The sequence below is a fragment of the Nematostella vectensis genome, chromosome 15 (genome assembly GCF_932526225.1).
Source record: "Nematostella vectensis chromosome 15, jaNemVect1.1, whole genome shotgun sequence".
Taxonomy (NCBI): domain Eukaryota; kingdom Metazoa; phylum Cnidaria; class Anthozoa; order Actiniaria; family Edwardsiidae; genus Nematostella; species Nematostella vectensis.
In genome coordinates this window covers 7,655,846-7,672,851 of record NC_064048.1, presented here as the reverse complement: position 1 = coordinate 7,672,851, position 17,006 = coordinate 7,655,846, and the positions used below count along the sequence as shown (strand labels likewise).

At 44.8% G+C, this 17,006-nt stretch overlaps 3 protein-coding genes and 1 long non-coding RNA gene across 4 annotated transcripts; 2 read left to right on the top strand and 2 right to left on the bottom strand.

Annotated features, from left to right (window-relative positions):
- The first annotated feature begins 4,918 nt into the window (after window positions 1-4,918).
- On the top strand, window positions 4,919-9,762 carry LOC125560607. Its single transcript, XM_048722399.1, has 6 exons — window positions 4,919-5,073; window positions 5,923-6,137; window positions 6,986-7,112; window positions 7,883-7,922; window positions 8,303-8,426; window positions 8,774-9,762. Exons 1-6 carry the CDS (start codon window positions 4,953-4,955, stop codon window positions 9,245-9,247), a joined length of 1,101 nt encoding a protein of 366 aa, XP_048578356.1. The 5' UTR covers window positions 4,919-4,952; the 3' UTR covers window positions 9,248-9,762.
- Window positions 9,763-10,238: 476 nt separating this feature from the next.
- LOC116616827 lies at window positions 10,239-15,705 on the top strand. Its single transcript, XM_032378903.2, has 6 exons — window positions 10,239-10,542; window positions 11,390-11,604; window positions 12,927-13,053; window positions 13,714-13,753; window positions 14,106-14,229; window positions 14,577-15,705. The coding sequence occupies exons 1-6, from the start codon at window positions 10,422-10,424 to the stop codon at window positions 15,051-15,053; spliced, it is 1,104 nt and encodes a 367-aa protein (XP_032234794.2). The 5' UTR covers window positions 10,239-10,421; the 3' UTR covers window positions 15,054-15,705.
- LOC116616828 lies at window positions 13,139-14,112 on the bottom strand. The gene is made up of 2 exons (XR_007306692.1): window positions 14,031-14,112; window positions 13,139-13,958 (listed from the first exon to the last, which is right to left on the bottom strand). It is a non-coding gene; the product is annotated as an uncharacterized LOC116616828 (long non-coding RNA).
- Window positions 15,706-15,813: 108 nt separating the features above from the next.
- LOC5509877 lies at window positions 15,814-16,918 on the bottom strand. Its single transcript, XM_001630306.3, has one exon. The coding sequence runs from the start codon at window positions 16,886-16,888 to the stop codon at window positions 16,424-16,426; it is 465 nt and encodes a 154-aa protein (XP_001630356.1). The 5' UTR covers window positions 16,889-16,918; the 3' UTR covers window positions 15,814-16,423.
- Between the last annotated feature and the right edge of the window lie 88 nt (window positions 16,919-17,006).

Here is a 17,006-nt window from a genome sequence, read left to right as displayed (position 1 = left end):
AAAGCGGAAACGTGCGCATACACAGCAGCATGTGCGTGTGGCCAACCCGTTGACTACACCGACCACATCATACGCGACGTCCTTTTAAATGGCATTTACGACTCAGACATAAGGCGTGAGACTCTGGGCATTACAGATATCTTGACCAACCCAATTAATGACGTCATTGCCTCGGTGGAGAGTAAAGAGATGGCTCGAAACGCCCTACCGTCTTCAACCCTGTCCGCGATGTCGTCCTTCCAGCGTAACAAAAACACGCCACCCTCAGACCAGTCACCAAGCGCAGCAGAGAAATCACGACAGGCCTCCTGTCCTGATTGTAAAGTGTCATTTCACGTCTTCTCAGAAGGATCTCGGGGCTGGAATTCCAAACCTCATCAGGTATGCATCGATTGCTACAGAGCCCGTAGGCGCAAAAGGCGACAACCAGCCAAAAGTCAACAGTCCGCCATCGAGATACATGTAGACCCAGCAGCCACACCCAGAGCGTGCCACACCCCGGCCACCATCCCTCTTCACTGGCAGCAAAAGGTATACGACGACCTTCTCCGGGACGAGGCCCTTGGTGTCATCGAACGAGTGCCTTACGGGGAACCTGTCACATGGTGCCACCGCATGGTTGTGACCCGGAAGCACGACGGCTCACCGCGCCGGACTGTGGATCTCTCGCCACTAAACAAATTCTGCCAGCGCGAGACTTTTGCCATGGAGTCTCCCTTCCACCTCGCCCGCCGAATTCCGAAGGACACCTGGAAGACCGTCACCGACGCTTGGAACGGCTATCACAGCGTTCCCTTACGCGAGGCAGATCGACACCTGACCACTTTCATTACGCCCTTCGGGCGCTGGCGCTACACCAGGGCACCACAAGGATTCCTCTCGTCAGGGGATGGCTACAACCGTCGTTTCGATGCTATCCTATCAGCCTTCGAGCGCAAAGAGCGGTGTGTGGACGACACAATCCATTATGATACTGACCTAGAACAACACTGGTGGCGATCCATCGACTTCCTTACATGCGTAGGCCAGTCCGGTATAGTACTGAACCCCGACAAATTTCAGTTCGCCGAAAAGTGCGTGGACTTCGCCGGCTTTAGGGTGTCCGACTCAACCATAGAGCCACTCCCTAAGTACCTGGATGCCATCCGTGATTTCCCCACTCCTGAATCGACGACAGACATCAGAAGCTGGTTCGGTCTGGTCAACCAGGTGGCCAACTACGCCCAATTGCGCGAGACCATGGCGCCGTTTAAGCCATTCCTAAGCCCACGGTGCAAATTCACCTGGTCACCTTACCTGGAGTCTGCCTTCCAAGAGTCCAAAGAAGCCATTGTTCAGGCAATCCGCGAGGGCGTGGAAATCTACGACATGCAGAGGCGCACCTGCCTTCGCCCCGACTGGTCCCGAAGAGGTATTGGTTATTTCCTCCTCCAGCAACACTGTAGCTGCCCCTCTGGTATACCTGACTGCTGCCCAGGAGGATGGCGGATCACTCTGGCTGGCTCACGCTTCCTCTCCCCAGCCGAACAACGTTACGCAGCCATCGAGGGAGAGGCCCTGGCCGTTGCCTGGGGTCTCGAGCAAACCCGGTACTTCACACAGGGTTGCGACAACCTTGTGGTAGTCACCGACCACAAGCCTCTAGTCAAAATCTTCGGCGATCGCACCCTCGATGAGATCACCAACTCCCGTCTGTTCAGGTTAAAGCAGCGTACCCTCCCGTGGCGCTTCACCATCACCCATCGACCGGGAAAAAGTAACCAGGCGGCTGACGCCACATCAAGACACCCATCCCCATCAGGCTCAACTAACAGTCTCGCAACTTCAACTCCTAGTGTACCGGACATGGTTGAGTCGGCCCTCATGGCCTCCATCAGGAACGACGCACATGATCTTGGGGCCATCTCGTGGCCGATCCTCGCACAAGAGACTGCTACGGACCCATGCCTAGGTCACCTCCTACGCCTCATTGAACAAGATGTTGTTGTTGACCCTAACGACCCGGCGCTTTCAAGTCTCGGACATCTCTGTGAGTCGATATATGCACAGGATGGCGTTCTACTACTCAACGACCGTGTGGTTGTGCCCATGTCCCTCCGCAAACGGGTCCTCCAGCACTTACACGCTGCACATCAAGGAGCCTCTACTATGGAGCAGCAAGCGCGTGCCATTGTCTTCTGGCCGGGGATGTCACGGGACATTCAGGGCACCAGAGACGGATGCACAGATTGCAACCGCAACGCCCCGTCACAAGCGGCCACACCGCCCCTCCCGACCTCTCCGCCATCTACCCCGTTCGAGGCTGTCTACGCTGACTTCTTCGACTTTGGTGGCCGCCACTACCTAGTTGTCGGAGACCGGCTCTCTGGATGGGTGGAGGTCCTCAGCTCCACCGCAGGTACTGACCTAGGGGGCTCCGCTGGCCTGGTCCGTCACCTCCGAGCATTCTTCGCCACCTTTGGCGTGCCAACAGAGATATCAAGCGATGGCGGACCAGAGTTCACAGCAGGCGGCACCGAGACCTTTCTCCGACTTTGGGGGATCAAACACCGCCTGTCTTCTGTCGGCTTCCCACAATCCAACGGGAGAGCAGAAGTGGCAGTCAAAACAGCTAAACGTCTCCTGATGTCCAATACTGGTCCTAACGGCAGCCTTGATAACGATCGCTTCCTGCGTGCCATGTTACAGCTACGAAACACACCGGACCGGGACTGCGACCTTTCACCAGCCCAAATCATATTCGGTCGACCCCTTCGAGACTCCCTCATGTTCGTCAATCGACTAGAGAAGTTCTCTAATCCACACATCCGACCCCTGTGGCGGCAAGCATGGGCGGCAAAGGAAGATGCCCTTCGGACCCGCATATCACGTACCACCGAATCATTGACGAGCCACTCCAAACCACTTCGACCTCTGAAGCTAGGTGAAAGGGTCTTCATCCAGAACCAGCAGGGCCCACACCCGAACAAATGGGACCGCTCAGGCATGGTAGTGGAGTCGCCAGGCCACGACCAATACAGGATAAAGGTGGATGGCTCAGGACGGTTGACCCTGCGTAATCGTCGGTTCCTTCGTGCATACACCCCAGACCATCAGTACAGGACGCCACCACCTCCACCCAGATCTCCAGAGTGTCAACCCACACTTAACAGCTCACCGTCGCCTCCCACAGGCAGTGGACCATTGACGGGCAATCCTCACGTCACCACCCAACTCTCACACGGTAGCCATCCCGTCATACCCACAGAGTGCAACCAGACAGTTCCACCCGCTGAACCCGTCGCTGAAACACCACCTACCACTCAAGCCAACAATGACCCTGTATCCTCTTGTATGCCTGACGCCTCATCTCAGGCCCCGCAGCCACTCCCTGAACCTAGAAGGCCAACTCGTGCGAGAACACGACCAAAACGCTACGAACCAGAGACAGGGAATTGGACAGTAGCAGGAGTCCGTTCGTCTAGCCTTGTATAGACTCTAGACTTAGTATAGACTCACGGACTGGGGGGGATGAAGAGTGTGTAACGCTGGCCGCTAGGGCCTAGGTCTTATGTAAGACCGCTGACCGGCTCAGAAGAGAGCAGCCGGCCATCTTGTTTTGAACATTATTCATGTAAGTCCTACGCGTTCATTTGTTATATCCTAGTTACCGTTATTTGTAATCCTCAGTTTAATTATAATCCTTGATTTATTGTATTGCCATAGGACTTCCTCATCTTTGTCAATAAAACCAATTGAACATCGAGGAGTATTTTCTTCAATAAGGGCATCGTTTTGACGCCCTTAATTTCAGACGTCTTAGCCGTCAGACATCAAAGTCGTCTGCTTTTTTTTCTCTACTTTACGCTACAAGTTAAGGACGTCCTAAGGTCATGTAGACGTCTTAGCAGTCTCTAGTATAAAAACGGCCAATGAGAGTCAGTGAGAGTCGATGATGGCAGTTTCGCTACATAAAACATATTTTTTTCTCCACACTTAAGGATTCCTCAGGCGTCGAAACATTAGTCATAAATAGTTTCTTAATTATAAAGGTTTTTAGTCCGACTTGAGTGATTGCCGGTAAAAGTAATATTTTCAATCCATTTCCATCCGCTAGGTGTGAGGCGTTCAAACAACACTGAAAGATCAGAGGTCATTAAATGAACCTGGTTAATTTTTCTAATTATTCCGCATGATTTTGACTGTTTTGTGGATGCCAAAATAACTTAATCTTCCTGCGCAGAGCTTTCTGTGTCGCTCGTTTAATTTGCTCCACATGATGTCCACCTCTCGATGGGTTACTAAACTATAAATAATAGCAGCGAGGAAGAAAAAGAGCCAAAATTCCATACCCAACAACATACAAAGGACGGGATTTACCGCGTCCACAAAATGACCCAACCATGTATGTTTTTGTTGCCAGAAAAAGATCTAACTTTTTAGTCTATTTTCATTGCCTCCCTTTTCGTTTCATCTCATGCACCTGTGTTCGTGCCTGCAAAAAGCAATTATTTTGCTTGCTTAACAATGGTGGTTATTCTTTTATATTATTTTAAGGTATTAAGCAGATTTTATTCAATCGGCTCAAATCACTCTGTTTGTGCCCCCAGAGTGAAATGTTTTCCAACCATTAATGAAACATGAGATTGCATAGTTTGACATCAAACTTCTCTCGCCAAAACTGAGAAAGAATTTTACAATTCTGAACGACAGTGAGTCTATTAACACCAACACACGAAATTAAGGCGTTAACAAGAACAGTATTTATCTTCAAGCATTGTTCTACAATAAAATTAATTGCTTTTCTATTTGTCTTTAAAACTTTGTTCATATCTTTATGACTTTGGTTACCATGACAATGGCGTGCAATTCTTTTGAACAAGTTATTCAACACAAAAATACTAAAATATTACCATTATATTACTTCGCTCATGAACAGATCACTTGTGAATCAAATAAGCTAAGCAAACAACATGGATAAGAAATTTCTTGTCTCCTTTAAGCTAAGTCTAATACTAATTGGAGTCAATTCTCAGCAATGTGATACAGATGGAGGAGACTTCCGAAGGGAAGACAAGTTCACCGCAACCAAAGGTGAGCCTCAAACTTTTGATGAAAAACACAATTGCTGCAAAAGTCCAGACCCATCCCAAAGATAACTCTCCGCTTTGACAGTTTTCGCCAAACTCGAAAACCGTAAGTTACCTTACGTACTATTAGTCATCTTCAAAAACAAGAAATTGCCGCTAACTTAAACTTGCTTTGGTCAAGAGAGGGTTTTTTTTATATCGAAATCTAAAACTCCTTGCAGCGAATAGTCTTTGTGGATCCTTGTAGTGGGAAATGATCTGATTATGTGTGCAGTTTTTGTAGTTTTTGACGTTTATTGTTTTTTTTTATGATTGTATGAAGTTCGTGATTGTGTGATTGTATGCGTTGTCGTCAACACTAAAACGAATTCAAAAGTATCCGGATTCGTTTCGCCGAAAATGCATCACTTGATTAGCGTACACACTATCGTTTTCGCCTGGATCCAGCCGTCCAAACTAACACGGATTCAAACGTCAGAAAACGCTGAGGTACGGCGTAACGTAATTTTTATGACATGCGATTGCTCATAGCAGCAGACGAGCCTGCGATATGACGCCTTATCGTTTTCATTTTGATACAGATTCGACCGTCCACACAACGGACAAAAGTATAATGATTCATTTTGATTTACTTTGAACAGCGTTCTCAAAAGTACCCGGATTCGATGGATCCGACCTCCGTGTTAGAGTGTGTTAGTGTGGACAAAAGGCCTAGAAATATCAAATAGTAATACGACCTCGAACGAACCCGTGTTAGTGTGGACGGCCCCTGAAGTTCGCCTGCAATTTTCGTTGCACGGTGATAACACACGCATCACACCCTGACAAGCTTTTTTATCAAATGCATTCCCAGGTTTTGCCATATCGACAAGTATCTTCAAAAGTGTTAAAGTGGCGCATGCGTTTGAATGTAGCGCCGCTTGTCTGTCTGACTCAAGATGCAGATCCGCCAACTACTACCATAAAAGTACCGAGTCCTTGAGTCTGTGCGAGTTGAGTCGCGAGGCGGTGAATGGCTCTTCTTCGGATGCACTTGTACAGAATGCAAATTCGACTTACTATAAAAGGGTAGGTAAGAATTTGTATCAAAAGTGGGAGTATCCTGAGTAATGGCAATATTGTCCGGGATTTGGTTTGGTACACGGAAGCAGTTCGAAAGGATCTCTGTAAAGGCTTTTCACTACGAGCAAAAGAAGAGGTTGAGGAGAGGGAGGGGGAGGGGGAAGAAAGAAGCGAAGAAATATGCGGGAAAAGGAAAAAAAGATACCACTTTTTTCCTCCAACGTCGCCCGATGCGTCACTTCACTACCGAACGAATCATGGGATCGTTGACTTGTTGTACCCAATCCCACATCATGGGCTCAATGACTCGTTGTACCCAATCCGACATCATGGCCTCAATGACTCGTTGTACCCAATCCCACATCATGGCTTCAATGACTCGTTGTACCCAATCCCACATCATGGGCTCAATGACTCGTTGTACCCAATCCCACATCATGGGCTCAATGACTCGTTGTACCCAATCCCACATCATGGCCTCAATGACTCGTTGTACCCAATCCCACATCATGGCCTCAATGACTCGTTGTACCCAATCCCACATCATGGGCTCCATGACTCGTTGTACCCAATCCCACATCATGGGCTCAATGACTCGTTGTACCCAATACCACATCATGGCCTTTAATGACTCGTTGTACCAAATCCCACATCATGGGCTCAATGACTCGTTTTACCGATTCCCACATAATGGGCTGCCTCAATGACTATGACTCGTTGTACTCAATTCCACATCACGGGCTTAATGACTATGACTCGTTGTACCCAATTCCACATTATTGACTCAATGACTCGTTGCACCCAATCTTACATCATTTGCTCAATGACTCGACCAAAAATTCTTTCGTCCCCAGACCCCATGGGACCACTTGTGCGAGCGTTGTAAGAACGACGCCCGATGCGTCATCTCAAGCGATAGGTATCAAGGTTATCGCTGCGAGTGTAAATCAGGCTTCTCCGGTGAACACTGCGAAATATCCAGTGAGTACGAAGCCCGTGCAGCAAGGGCTTTTGTGAGGTCTTAGCTTCGATCTTACTTTCGCTAGAACTCTGCAATACACAGCCCTTTTGTGCCCGTTCATAGCTACATTCCCTCTGCTTCTACTCCTAACTTAACACCACCTGTATTCACTCCTAGCTACACTCCTTTTTCACTCCTAGCTACACGCCCCCTTTTTTTACTCCTAGCTACAAGCCCCCTGTCTCATTTCTTGCTAAACGCCCCCTTTTTCACTCCTAGCTACACGCCCCCTGTTTCATTTCCTGCAACATGCCCTCTTTTTCACTCCTAGTTGAACACCCCCGGTTTCACTCCTAGCTACACACCCCTCTTTCATTTCCAGCTACACGCCCCCTCCTTCACTCCTGGTAGCAAACCCCCTGTATTCACTCCTAGTTGAACACCCCCGGTTTTACCCTTAGCTACACACCCCCTGTTTTTTTTTCAAGCTACACGCCCCCTTTTTCACTCCAGCTACACGCAACCTGTTTCACTCCTAGCTACACGCCCCCTGTTTCATTCCTTGATGCCCCCCTGTTTCACTCCTAGCTACACGCCCCCTTTTTCACTTCTAGTTTCAAAACCCATGTTTCACTTCTAGCTACACGCCCCCAGTTTCATTCCTAGCTACACGCCCCTGCGCTAACTCCTAGCTACACGCTCCTGCCCCAACTCCTGGCTACGCGCCTGTTCACTCTTCTAGCTAGGTGTATGATTTTCGCAGCATACTCATTGTGCACATTTGTTGCAGGTCATTTGCGGTCTTGCAAAGACATCTTCGAGAGATCCAGGTTTGTTTATTGAGTTTCCGTTACTCCTTGATATGACGGCACCTAAAAAAACACAGGCGCTCTCAAATAAACAGCGCAAATTGGTTTAAGATGATTAAGATGTATAAATGGGCATAATAGAAAAATGAGGCCAGTTTATTTAATCTCGTGAACATAAGAAATAAAGCTCACCTCGAAGCTCGTAGATAAACAATCCAACTTTCAGTTCTACTCGAAAAGCTCTCGGCGGTTTTCTTTAAAAATGCTTTTCAAACTCGCGTTAAGGTACAAGTAATGCCCGACTTTCATTTGCTTTAATTACTTACATAACCCTACCGACCCTGCCATCGTATGATACCGAGGGCTTGATCGTAGACTAATCAACATTTTTTCCCAACAAGTATGCGCAAGGACAAGGCTTACAGTATTACCGTGGGCTCAAAGGTGACTGAGGTGTTCTGCCAAATGTCCAGTATCTGCGGAAGTGGGGGATGGACGCTGGTCATGAAAGCAGATGGCTCAAAGGTCAGTTCCCTCGGGACCTCGACATGCTAACAGCTTAATAGGAGCTAGCCAGTTCTTGGAGATTCAAAAGAAAAACAATGAAACTGAAAATACGGTATACGTACGATGAAAGTCTACGTGAAATGTCTAAGTCAAATTTGGTCATTTATTTTACGTAAAATTTCTTTAGTCTCAAATAGCAATATGCTCACTTCTTTTCATTTTTGTCATCTTTTTTCCCTAAATTATGAGATTTCTGAAAGGTATTGAGTAGCATAAAATAGATGTGGACACTTAACCCCTAACATATCTTGAATCTGCCCCTGAAATAAATCCATATATCGCAAAGTACTGTGCATTGGTTTCAGAGTACATTTCGCTACGATTCACCACTCTGGTCAAACAAGTTAGAATACAACCCAGAGGCAGGATTAACCGGTTTAGACCACCGGGAGACCAAGCTATCAACATACTGGGAGGCTCCTTTCAAAGACATCTGTATCGGGATGGAAGTCGCGGATGACTTGAGATGGCTCAACTTACACTACCCCTCTGAGTCCCTGTATGACGTCATTGCTGATGGGACTTTCAAGGATTTGTCCATGTCGAAAGCTGATTGGCTGGGCCTGATTGCAGGCTCAGAACTTCAAAGAAATTGCGGCAGGAATGGTTTTAATAACAATCGGGTTCGCATCGGGATTATGGGGAATGGAGAAAACCATTGCAACTCCCCGGATAGCGAGCTAGGATTTGGGGCTAAACAAAATGGGTATTGGGTAGGGAACACTTGTCAGTTTTGCAATAAGCGATTTACTTCATTTGGGTATATTTTTGTGAAATAACTTTCTCGAGACAATAGAAGGTTACGGCTCGGAAACATTTATGGGCTGAGTAGGACGTGTTTCAAGCACTGCCACCCTACCCCCCCCCCCCCCCCCCGACAAAAAAACAGCGCTCAAGTGGTCTCCCCCCACAAAGTGGTCAAAACATTGTACATTTCGATTTGCATTTTTCATGTGAATTTTTTCTATGATTCTTATAAATAAAACAGTACGGATTGAATGAGCTCTGCACAAATAACGTTGCAAATACTTAAATTTAAGTAAAGGTTTGCTACGTCACTTATGTTACCAAGACAAAGTGGGTAAGAAAATTTAACGTTCCAAAATAGATGTTAATTATAGCTTAAATAATTGTATGTTCATCAAAATATTCAATGCTTCATAATAAAGCGAATTAAATAATGCCAATCACCCACTCCTTTGTTATTGTTTATCATTGAAAATACAGTGGCTTATTCGTAAGGAAACTTTGCTCCACATGATGTCCACCTCTCGATGGGTTACTAAACTATAAATGATAGCAGAGGAAGAAAAAGAGCCAAAATTTCATACCCAACAAAATACAAAGGACGAGATTTACCGCGTCCACAAAATGACCCAACCATGTATGTATTCGTTGCCAGAAAAAGATCTAACTTTTTAGTCTATTTTCATTGCCTCCCTTTTCGTTTCATCTCATGCACCTGTGTTCGTGCCTGCAAAAAGCAATTATTTTGTTTGCTTAACAATGGTGGTTATTCTTTTATATTATTTTAAGGTATTAAGCAGATTTTTTTCAATCGGCTCAAATCACTCTGTTTGTGTCCCCAGAGTGAAATGTTTTCCAATCCATTAATGAAACACGAGATTGCAAAGTTTGACATCAAACTTCTCTCGCCAAAACTGAGAAAGAATTTTTCAATTCTGAACGACAGTGAGTGTATTAACACCAACACACGAAATTAAGGCGTTAACAAGAACAGTATTTATCTTCAAGCATTGTTCTACAATAAAATTAATTGCTTTTCTATTTGTCTTTAAAACTTTGTTCATATCTTTATGACTTTGGTTACCATGACAATGGCGTGCAATTCTTTTGAACAAGTTATTCAACACAAAAATACTAAAATATTACCATTATATTACTTCGCTCATGTACAGATCACTTGTGAATCAAAGAAGCTAAACAAACAACATGGATAAGAAATTTCTTGTCTTCTTTAAGCTAAGTCTAATACTAATTGGAGTCAATTCTCAGCAATGTGATACAGATGGAGGAGACTTCCGAAGGGAAGACAAGTTCACCGCAACCAAAGGTGAGCCTCAAACTTTTGATGAAAAACACAATTGCTGCAAAAGTCCAGACCCATCCCATAGATAACTCTCCGCTTTGACAGTTTTCGCCAAACTCGAAAATCGTAAGTTACCTTACGTTCTATTAGTCATCTTCAAAAACAAGAAATTGCCGCTAACTTAAACTTGCTTTGGTCAAGAGAGGGTTTTTTTTATATCGAAATCTAAAACTCCTTGCAGCGAATAGTCTTTGTGGATCCTTGTAGTGGGAAATGATCTGATTATGTGTGCAGTTTTTGTAGTTTTTGACGTTTATTGTTTTTTTATGATTGTATGAAGTTCGTGATTGTGTGATTGTATGCGTTGTCGTCAACACTAAAACGAATTCAAAAGTATCCGGATTCGTTTCGCCGAAAATGCATCACTTGATTAGCGTACACACTATCGTTTTCGCCTGGATCCAGCCGTCCAAACTAACACGGATTCAAACGTCAGAAAACGCTGAGGTACGGCGTAACGTAATTTTTATGACATGCGATTGCTCATAGCAGCAGACGAGCCTGCAATATGACGCCTTATCGTTTTCATTTTGATACAGATTCGACCGTCCACACAACGGACAAAAGTATAATGATTCATTTTGATTTACTTTGAACAGCGTTCTCAAAAGTACCCGGATTCGATGGATCCGACCTCCGTGTTAGAGTGTGTTTGTGTGGACAAAAGGCCTAGAAATATCAAATAGTAATACGACCTCGAACGAACCCGTGTTAGTGTGGACGGCCCCTGAAGTTCGCCTGCAATTTTCGTTGCACGGTGATAACACACGCATCACACCCTGACAAGCTTTTTTATCAAATGCATTCCCAGGTTTTGCCATATCGACAAGTATCTTCAAAAGTGTTAAAGTGGCGCATGCGTTTGAATGTAGCGCCGCTTGTCTGTCTGACTCAAGATGCAGATCCGCCAACTACTACCATAAAAGAACCGAGTCCTTGAGTCTGTGCGAGTTGAGTCGCGAGGCGGTGAATGGCTCTTCTTCGGATGCACTTGTACAGAATGCAAATTCGACTTACTATAAAAGGGAAGGTAAGAATTTGTATCAAAAGTGGGAGTATCCTGAGTAATGGCAATGTTGTCCGGGATTTGGTTTGGTACCCGGAAGCAGTTCGATAGGATCTCTGTAAAGGCTTTTCACTACGAGCAAAAGAAGAGGTTGAGGGGAGGGAGGGGGAGGGGGAGGGGGAAGAAAGAAGCGAAGAAATATGAGGGAAAAGGAAAAAAAGATACCACTTTTTTCCTCCAACGTCGCCCGATGCGTCACTTCACTACCGAACGAATCATGGGATCGTTGACTCGTTGTACCCAATCCCACATGATGAGCTCAATGACTCGTTGTACCCAATCCCACATCATTGCCTCAATGACTCGTTGTACCCAATCCCATATCATGGCCTCAATGACTCGTTGTACCCAATCCCACATCATGGGCTCAATGACTCGTTGTACCCAATCCCACATCATGGCCTCAATGACTCGTTGTACCCAATCCCACATCTTGGCCTCAATGACTCGTTGTACCCAATCCCATATCATGGCCTCAATGACTCGTTGTACCCAATCCCACATCATGGCCTCAATGACTCGTTGTACCCAATCCCACATCATGGCCTCAATGACTCGTTGTACCCAATCCCACATCATGGCCTCAATGACTCGTTGTACCCAATCCCAGATCATGGCCTTTAATGACTCGTTGTACCCAATCCCACATCATGGCCTCAATGACTCGTTGTACCCAATCCCACATCATGGCCTCAATGACTCGTTGTACCCAATCCCACATCATGGCCTCAATGACTCGTTGTACCCAATCCCACATCATGGCCTCAATGACTCGTTGTACCCAATCCCAGATCATGGCCTTTAATGACTCGTTGTACCCAATCCCACATCATGGCCTCAATGACTCGTTGTACCCAATCACACATCATGGCCTTCAATGACTTTTTGTACCCAATTCCACATCACGGGCTCAATGACTCGCTGTACCCAATCCCACATTATGGCCTCAATGACTCGTTGTAACCCAATCCCACATCATGGGCTCCATGACTCGTTGTACGCAATCCCACATCATGGCCTTCAATGACTCGTTGTACCCAATTCCACATCATGGCCTTTAATGACTCGTTGTACCAAATCCCACATCATGGGCTCAATGACTCGTTTTACCGATTCCCACATAATGGGCTCATGACTATGACTCGTTGTACTCAATTCCACATCACGACCTCAATGACTATGACTCGTTGTACCCAATTCCACATTATTGACTCAATCACTCGTTGCACCCAATCTTACATCATTTGCTCAATGACTCGACTAAAAATTCTTTCGTCCCCAGACCCCATGGGACCACTTGTGCGAGCGTTGTAAGAACGACGCCCGATGCGTCATCTCAAGCGGGAGGTATCAAGGTTATCGCTGCGAGTGTAAATCAGGCTTCTCCGGTGAACACTGCGAAATATCCAGTGAGTACTAAGCCCGTGTAGCAAGGGCTTTTGTGAGGTCTTAGCTTCGATCTTACTTTCGCTAGAACTCTGCAATACACAGCCCTCTTGTGCCATTTTTTATTGTTTTATGGAAGTTTCTATCAGTATTTGCTACGCAAGCATTATTTTTCAGAAAAATTTTGATGGTTCTAAGGGGGGAGTGCCCGTTCATAGCTACATAACACCACCTGTATTCACTCCTAGCTACACTATTTTTCACTCCTAGCTACACGCCCCCTTTTTTCACTCCTAGCTACAAGCCCCCTGTCTCATTTCTTGCTAAACTCCCCCTTTTTCACTCCTAGTAGCACACCCCCTGTATTCACTCCTAGCTACACGCCCCCTGTTTCATTTCCGGCAACATTCCCCCTTTTTCACTCCTAGTTGAACACCCCGGTTTCACTCTTAGCTGCACACCCCCTGTTTTTTTTTTTCAAGCTACACGCTCCCTTTTTTACTCCAGCTACACGCAACCTGTTTCACTCCTAGCTACACGCCCCCTGTTTAATTCCTAGCTACACGCCCCTGCGCTAACTCCTAGCTACACGCTCCTGCCCCAACTCCTGGCTACGCGCCTGTTCACTCTTCTAGCTAGGTGTATGATTTTCGCAGCATACTCATTGTGCACATTTGTTGCAGGTCATTTGCGATCTTGCAAAGACATCTTCGAGAGATCCAGGTTTGTTTTTTGAGTTTCAGTTACTCCTTGATATGACGGCACCTAAAAAACACATTGGTAAAATGATTAAAATTTATAAATGGGCATAATAGAAAAATGAGGCCAATTTATTTACTCTCGTGAACATAAGAAATAAAACTCAACTCAAATCTCGTAGATGAACAATCCAACTTTCAGTTCTACTCAAAAAGCTCTCGGCGGTTTCCTTTTAAAACGTTTTAAGAACTCGCGTTAAGGTACAAGTAATACCCGACTTTCATTTGCTTCAATTACTTACATAACCCTACCGACCCTGCCATCGTATGATACCGAGGGCTTGATCGTAGACTGATCAAACTTTTTCCCCAACAAGTATGCGCAAGGACAAGGCTTACAGTATTACCGTGGGCTCAAAGGTGACTGAGGTGTTCTGCCAAATGTCCAGTATCTGCGGAAGTGGGGGATGGACGCTGGTCATGAAAGCAGATGGCTCAAAGGTCAGTTCCCTCGGGACCTCGACAAACTAACAGCTTAATAAGAGCTAGCCAGTTCTTGGAGGTTCAAAAGAAAAACAATGAAACTGAAAATACGGTACACGTACGATAAAAGCCTACGCAAAATGTCTAAGGCAAATTTGGTCATTTATTTTACGTAAAATTTGTTTGGTCTCCAATGGCAATATGCTCACTTCTTTTCATTTTTGTCATCTTTTTTCCCTAAACTATGAGATTTCTGAAAGGTATTGTGTAGCATAAAATAGATGTGGACACTTAACCCCTAACATATCTTGAATCTGCCCCTGAAATAAATCCATATATCGCAAAGTACTGAGCATTGGTTTCAGAGTACATTTCGCTACGATTCACCACTCTGGTCAAACAAGTTAGAATACAACCCAGGCGCAGGATCAACCGGTTTAGACCACCAGGAGACCAAGCTATCAACATACTGGGAGGCTCCTTTCAAAGACATTTGCATCGGGATGGAAGTCGGGGATGAGTTGAGATGGCTCAACTTACACTACCCCTCTGAGTCCCTGTATGACGTCATTGCCGATGGGACTTTCAAGGATTTGTCCATGTCGAAAGCTGATTGGCTGGGCCTGATTGCAGGCTCAGAACTTCAAAAGAATTGCGGCAGGAATGGTTTTAATAACAATCTGGTTCGCATCGGGATTATGGGGAATGGAGAAAACGATTGCAACTCCCCGGATAGCGAGCTAGGATTTGGGACTAAAATAGATGGGTATTGGGTAGGGAACACTTGTCGGCATATTTGTAATAAGCGATTTACCGCATTTGGGTATATTTTTGTGAAATAGTTTTCTCGAGACAATAGAAGGTACAGCTTGAAAACATTTAGGGGCTAAGTGGGACTAGTGTTTCTAGCACTGCCCCCCCTACCCTATAAAAACAGAGCTCAAGGAGTCTCCCCCCCCCCCCCCCCCCCCCACAAACACTCATGCATCAAAGTGGTCCAAACATTCCGATTTGCATTTTTCATGTGACATTTTTTTATGATTTTTTTAACTAAAACAGTAAAAACTGAAGGAGCTCTGCACAAATGTTGTAAATGAAAAAGAAAAAAATAAGTAAAGATTGGCTACTGATTTCACTTTTGTTACACAGACAAAGTTTGCAAGAAATTATAATGTTCGAAAAAATATATGTCAATCATAGCTTCAATAATGGCATGTTCATTAAAAAGTATTCAATGCTGCATAATTAAAAGGGATTTGTTAATTAAAGAATATGTAACTTTTAGGAAACTTCAATTGTAATATTATGATGTATCTTGTAGGGCTATAGTTAAAGGAGCCACTATCTATTTGGGCCAAATGGTTTGATTTCCTACCTGTGTCATCATATACTTTGATAAGGCTGGCCATAGACGCCATTATAGGGCCCCAATAAATAAATATTGTGTACTTATTGTAATGAGTTAATAAGTGAAATAAAGCTAATTTTGGGTGATTGTGTGTTGTCATTTGTATAACCTTAAAAGTAAGATTTTCTTTCTTTCTCTCCTAGGAAATGATATCCCCTGTCTTTCTCTTACTGTATGACTAGAGATCACCAAGAAACCTCTGAATTAACTTTAATAATTAAGATTTCTATTATAAGAGTTGATGCTTAGCCAATTTTACAATACATGAAAAATTACATAATACATAGCCTTGCTAGCAATCTTTAATCACCTCTCATCATTTTGTTAAAATCTCAAGAAAAGACATCATAAGTGTAGTCTAGTCTTTAGCCTTGAGGGGGGGGGGATCTGAAAATGAAGTATGGGTAGATAAAGAAACAGCATAGCTGTCAACCCAATTTGGACAGAAATCTTGTGAAATCAGGTGAAATAGAGTAAGTATGTGAAAGGGAGCCAATGTGGGTGAAAACAGAGAATGTATGAAAATTCTCACAAAAATTAGGCTTGTGATGAGGTCCAAAATCTTGTGACACCTGCCTAATGTGGGTGAGTTGACAGCTATGAAACAGAGTTCTGCCAGCCTCCTTATCACACTGTTAGCTCTTTAAACATCCCCATGCCTGCTTTAGGTAAAATATGGTATTTTAAAGTTCTTAAAAAAAGGTTTCATCTTATACTCTTACTGACAACTCTTTTTCATGTGCCTTGTTAGTAGATGACTTAGGTTTGTTAACACTTGAACTGTCCTCAGTTATTCTATCCATATTAAGCTTTAGGCTGTTCTTCCACTCGCTCTGCCAAGATACCCTTTCTTGCTTCGTCCATAGCATGCAAAAAGTCCCTAGCAACGTAAGCCAGACCAGCCGCCGAGGAAAGCCCGATTACTGCACGAGCGAGCTTATTTTCCGGCCCGACTTCTTTAGCTATCGCCCAGAATAACAAAGAGCCAAGATTCATCATAAACGTGCCAAATACACTCCACAGAACTCGCTTGGCCTTTGGGGGGTTCACGACGTCCAAGATCGGTCTGTTGTAGAAGTACACTGCAAAGCCGAAATGCGAGATACACAGAGATGTATGGAATGTAGCAACTCGGCCGAAATCACTAAAACTTGGTGGTTCGACGCCCATAGAGCTTATGGCTAGGATAGAGTAGCCAACGGCGCCGCAGTATGGTGTGTATTTGATGAAATTACGTCGGACATCGTTGAGATTGATGGCGGCCGCCATGTTTGATGGCTGTTATTAAAAAATGGGTTTCCTGTGTTTTTTATTAAAGCAAGAAAATGCCAATAAAATATGGCCAAATCGTCTAATTTATTTCATTTGATAATAAGCACATTATCCA

Excerpts from the sequence above, each read along its gene's own strand:
- LOC125560607 (XM_048722399.1), top strand. The coding sequence starts at position 4,953 with ATGGATAAGAAATTTCTTGTCTCCTTTAAGCTAAGTCTAATACTAATT. Across the intron at positions 6,138-6,985 it reads ATTCGACTTACTATAAAAGG|ACCCCATGGGACCACTTGTG; the intron begins GTAGGTAAGAAT and ends TTTCGTCCCCAG. Across the intron at positions 7,113-7,882 it reads TGAACACTGCGAAATATCCA|GTCATTTGCGGTCTTGCAAA; the intron begins GTGAGTACGAAG and ends CATTTGTTGCAG.
- LOC116616827 (XM_032378903.2), top strand. The coding sequence starts at position 10,422 with ATGGATAAGAAATTTCTTGTCTTCTTTAAGCTAAGTCTAATACTAATT. Across the intron at positions 10,543-11,389 it reads CAAGTTCACCGCAACCAAAG|GTTTTGCCATATCGACAAGT; the intron begins GTGAGCCTCAAA and ends ATGCATTCCCAG. Across the intron at positions 13,054-13,713 it reads TGAACACTGCGAAATATCCA|GTCATTTGCGATCTTGCAAA; the intron begins GTGAGTACTAAG and ends CATTTGTTGCAG.
- LOC5509877 (XM_001630306.3), bottom strand. The coding sequence starts at position 16,888 with ATGGCGGCCGCCATCAATCTCAACGATGTCCGACGTAATTTCATCAAA.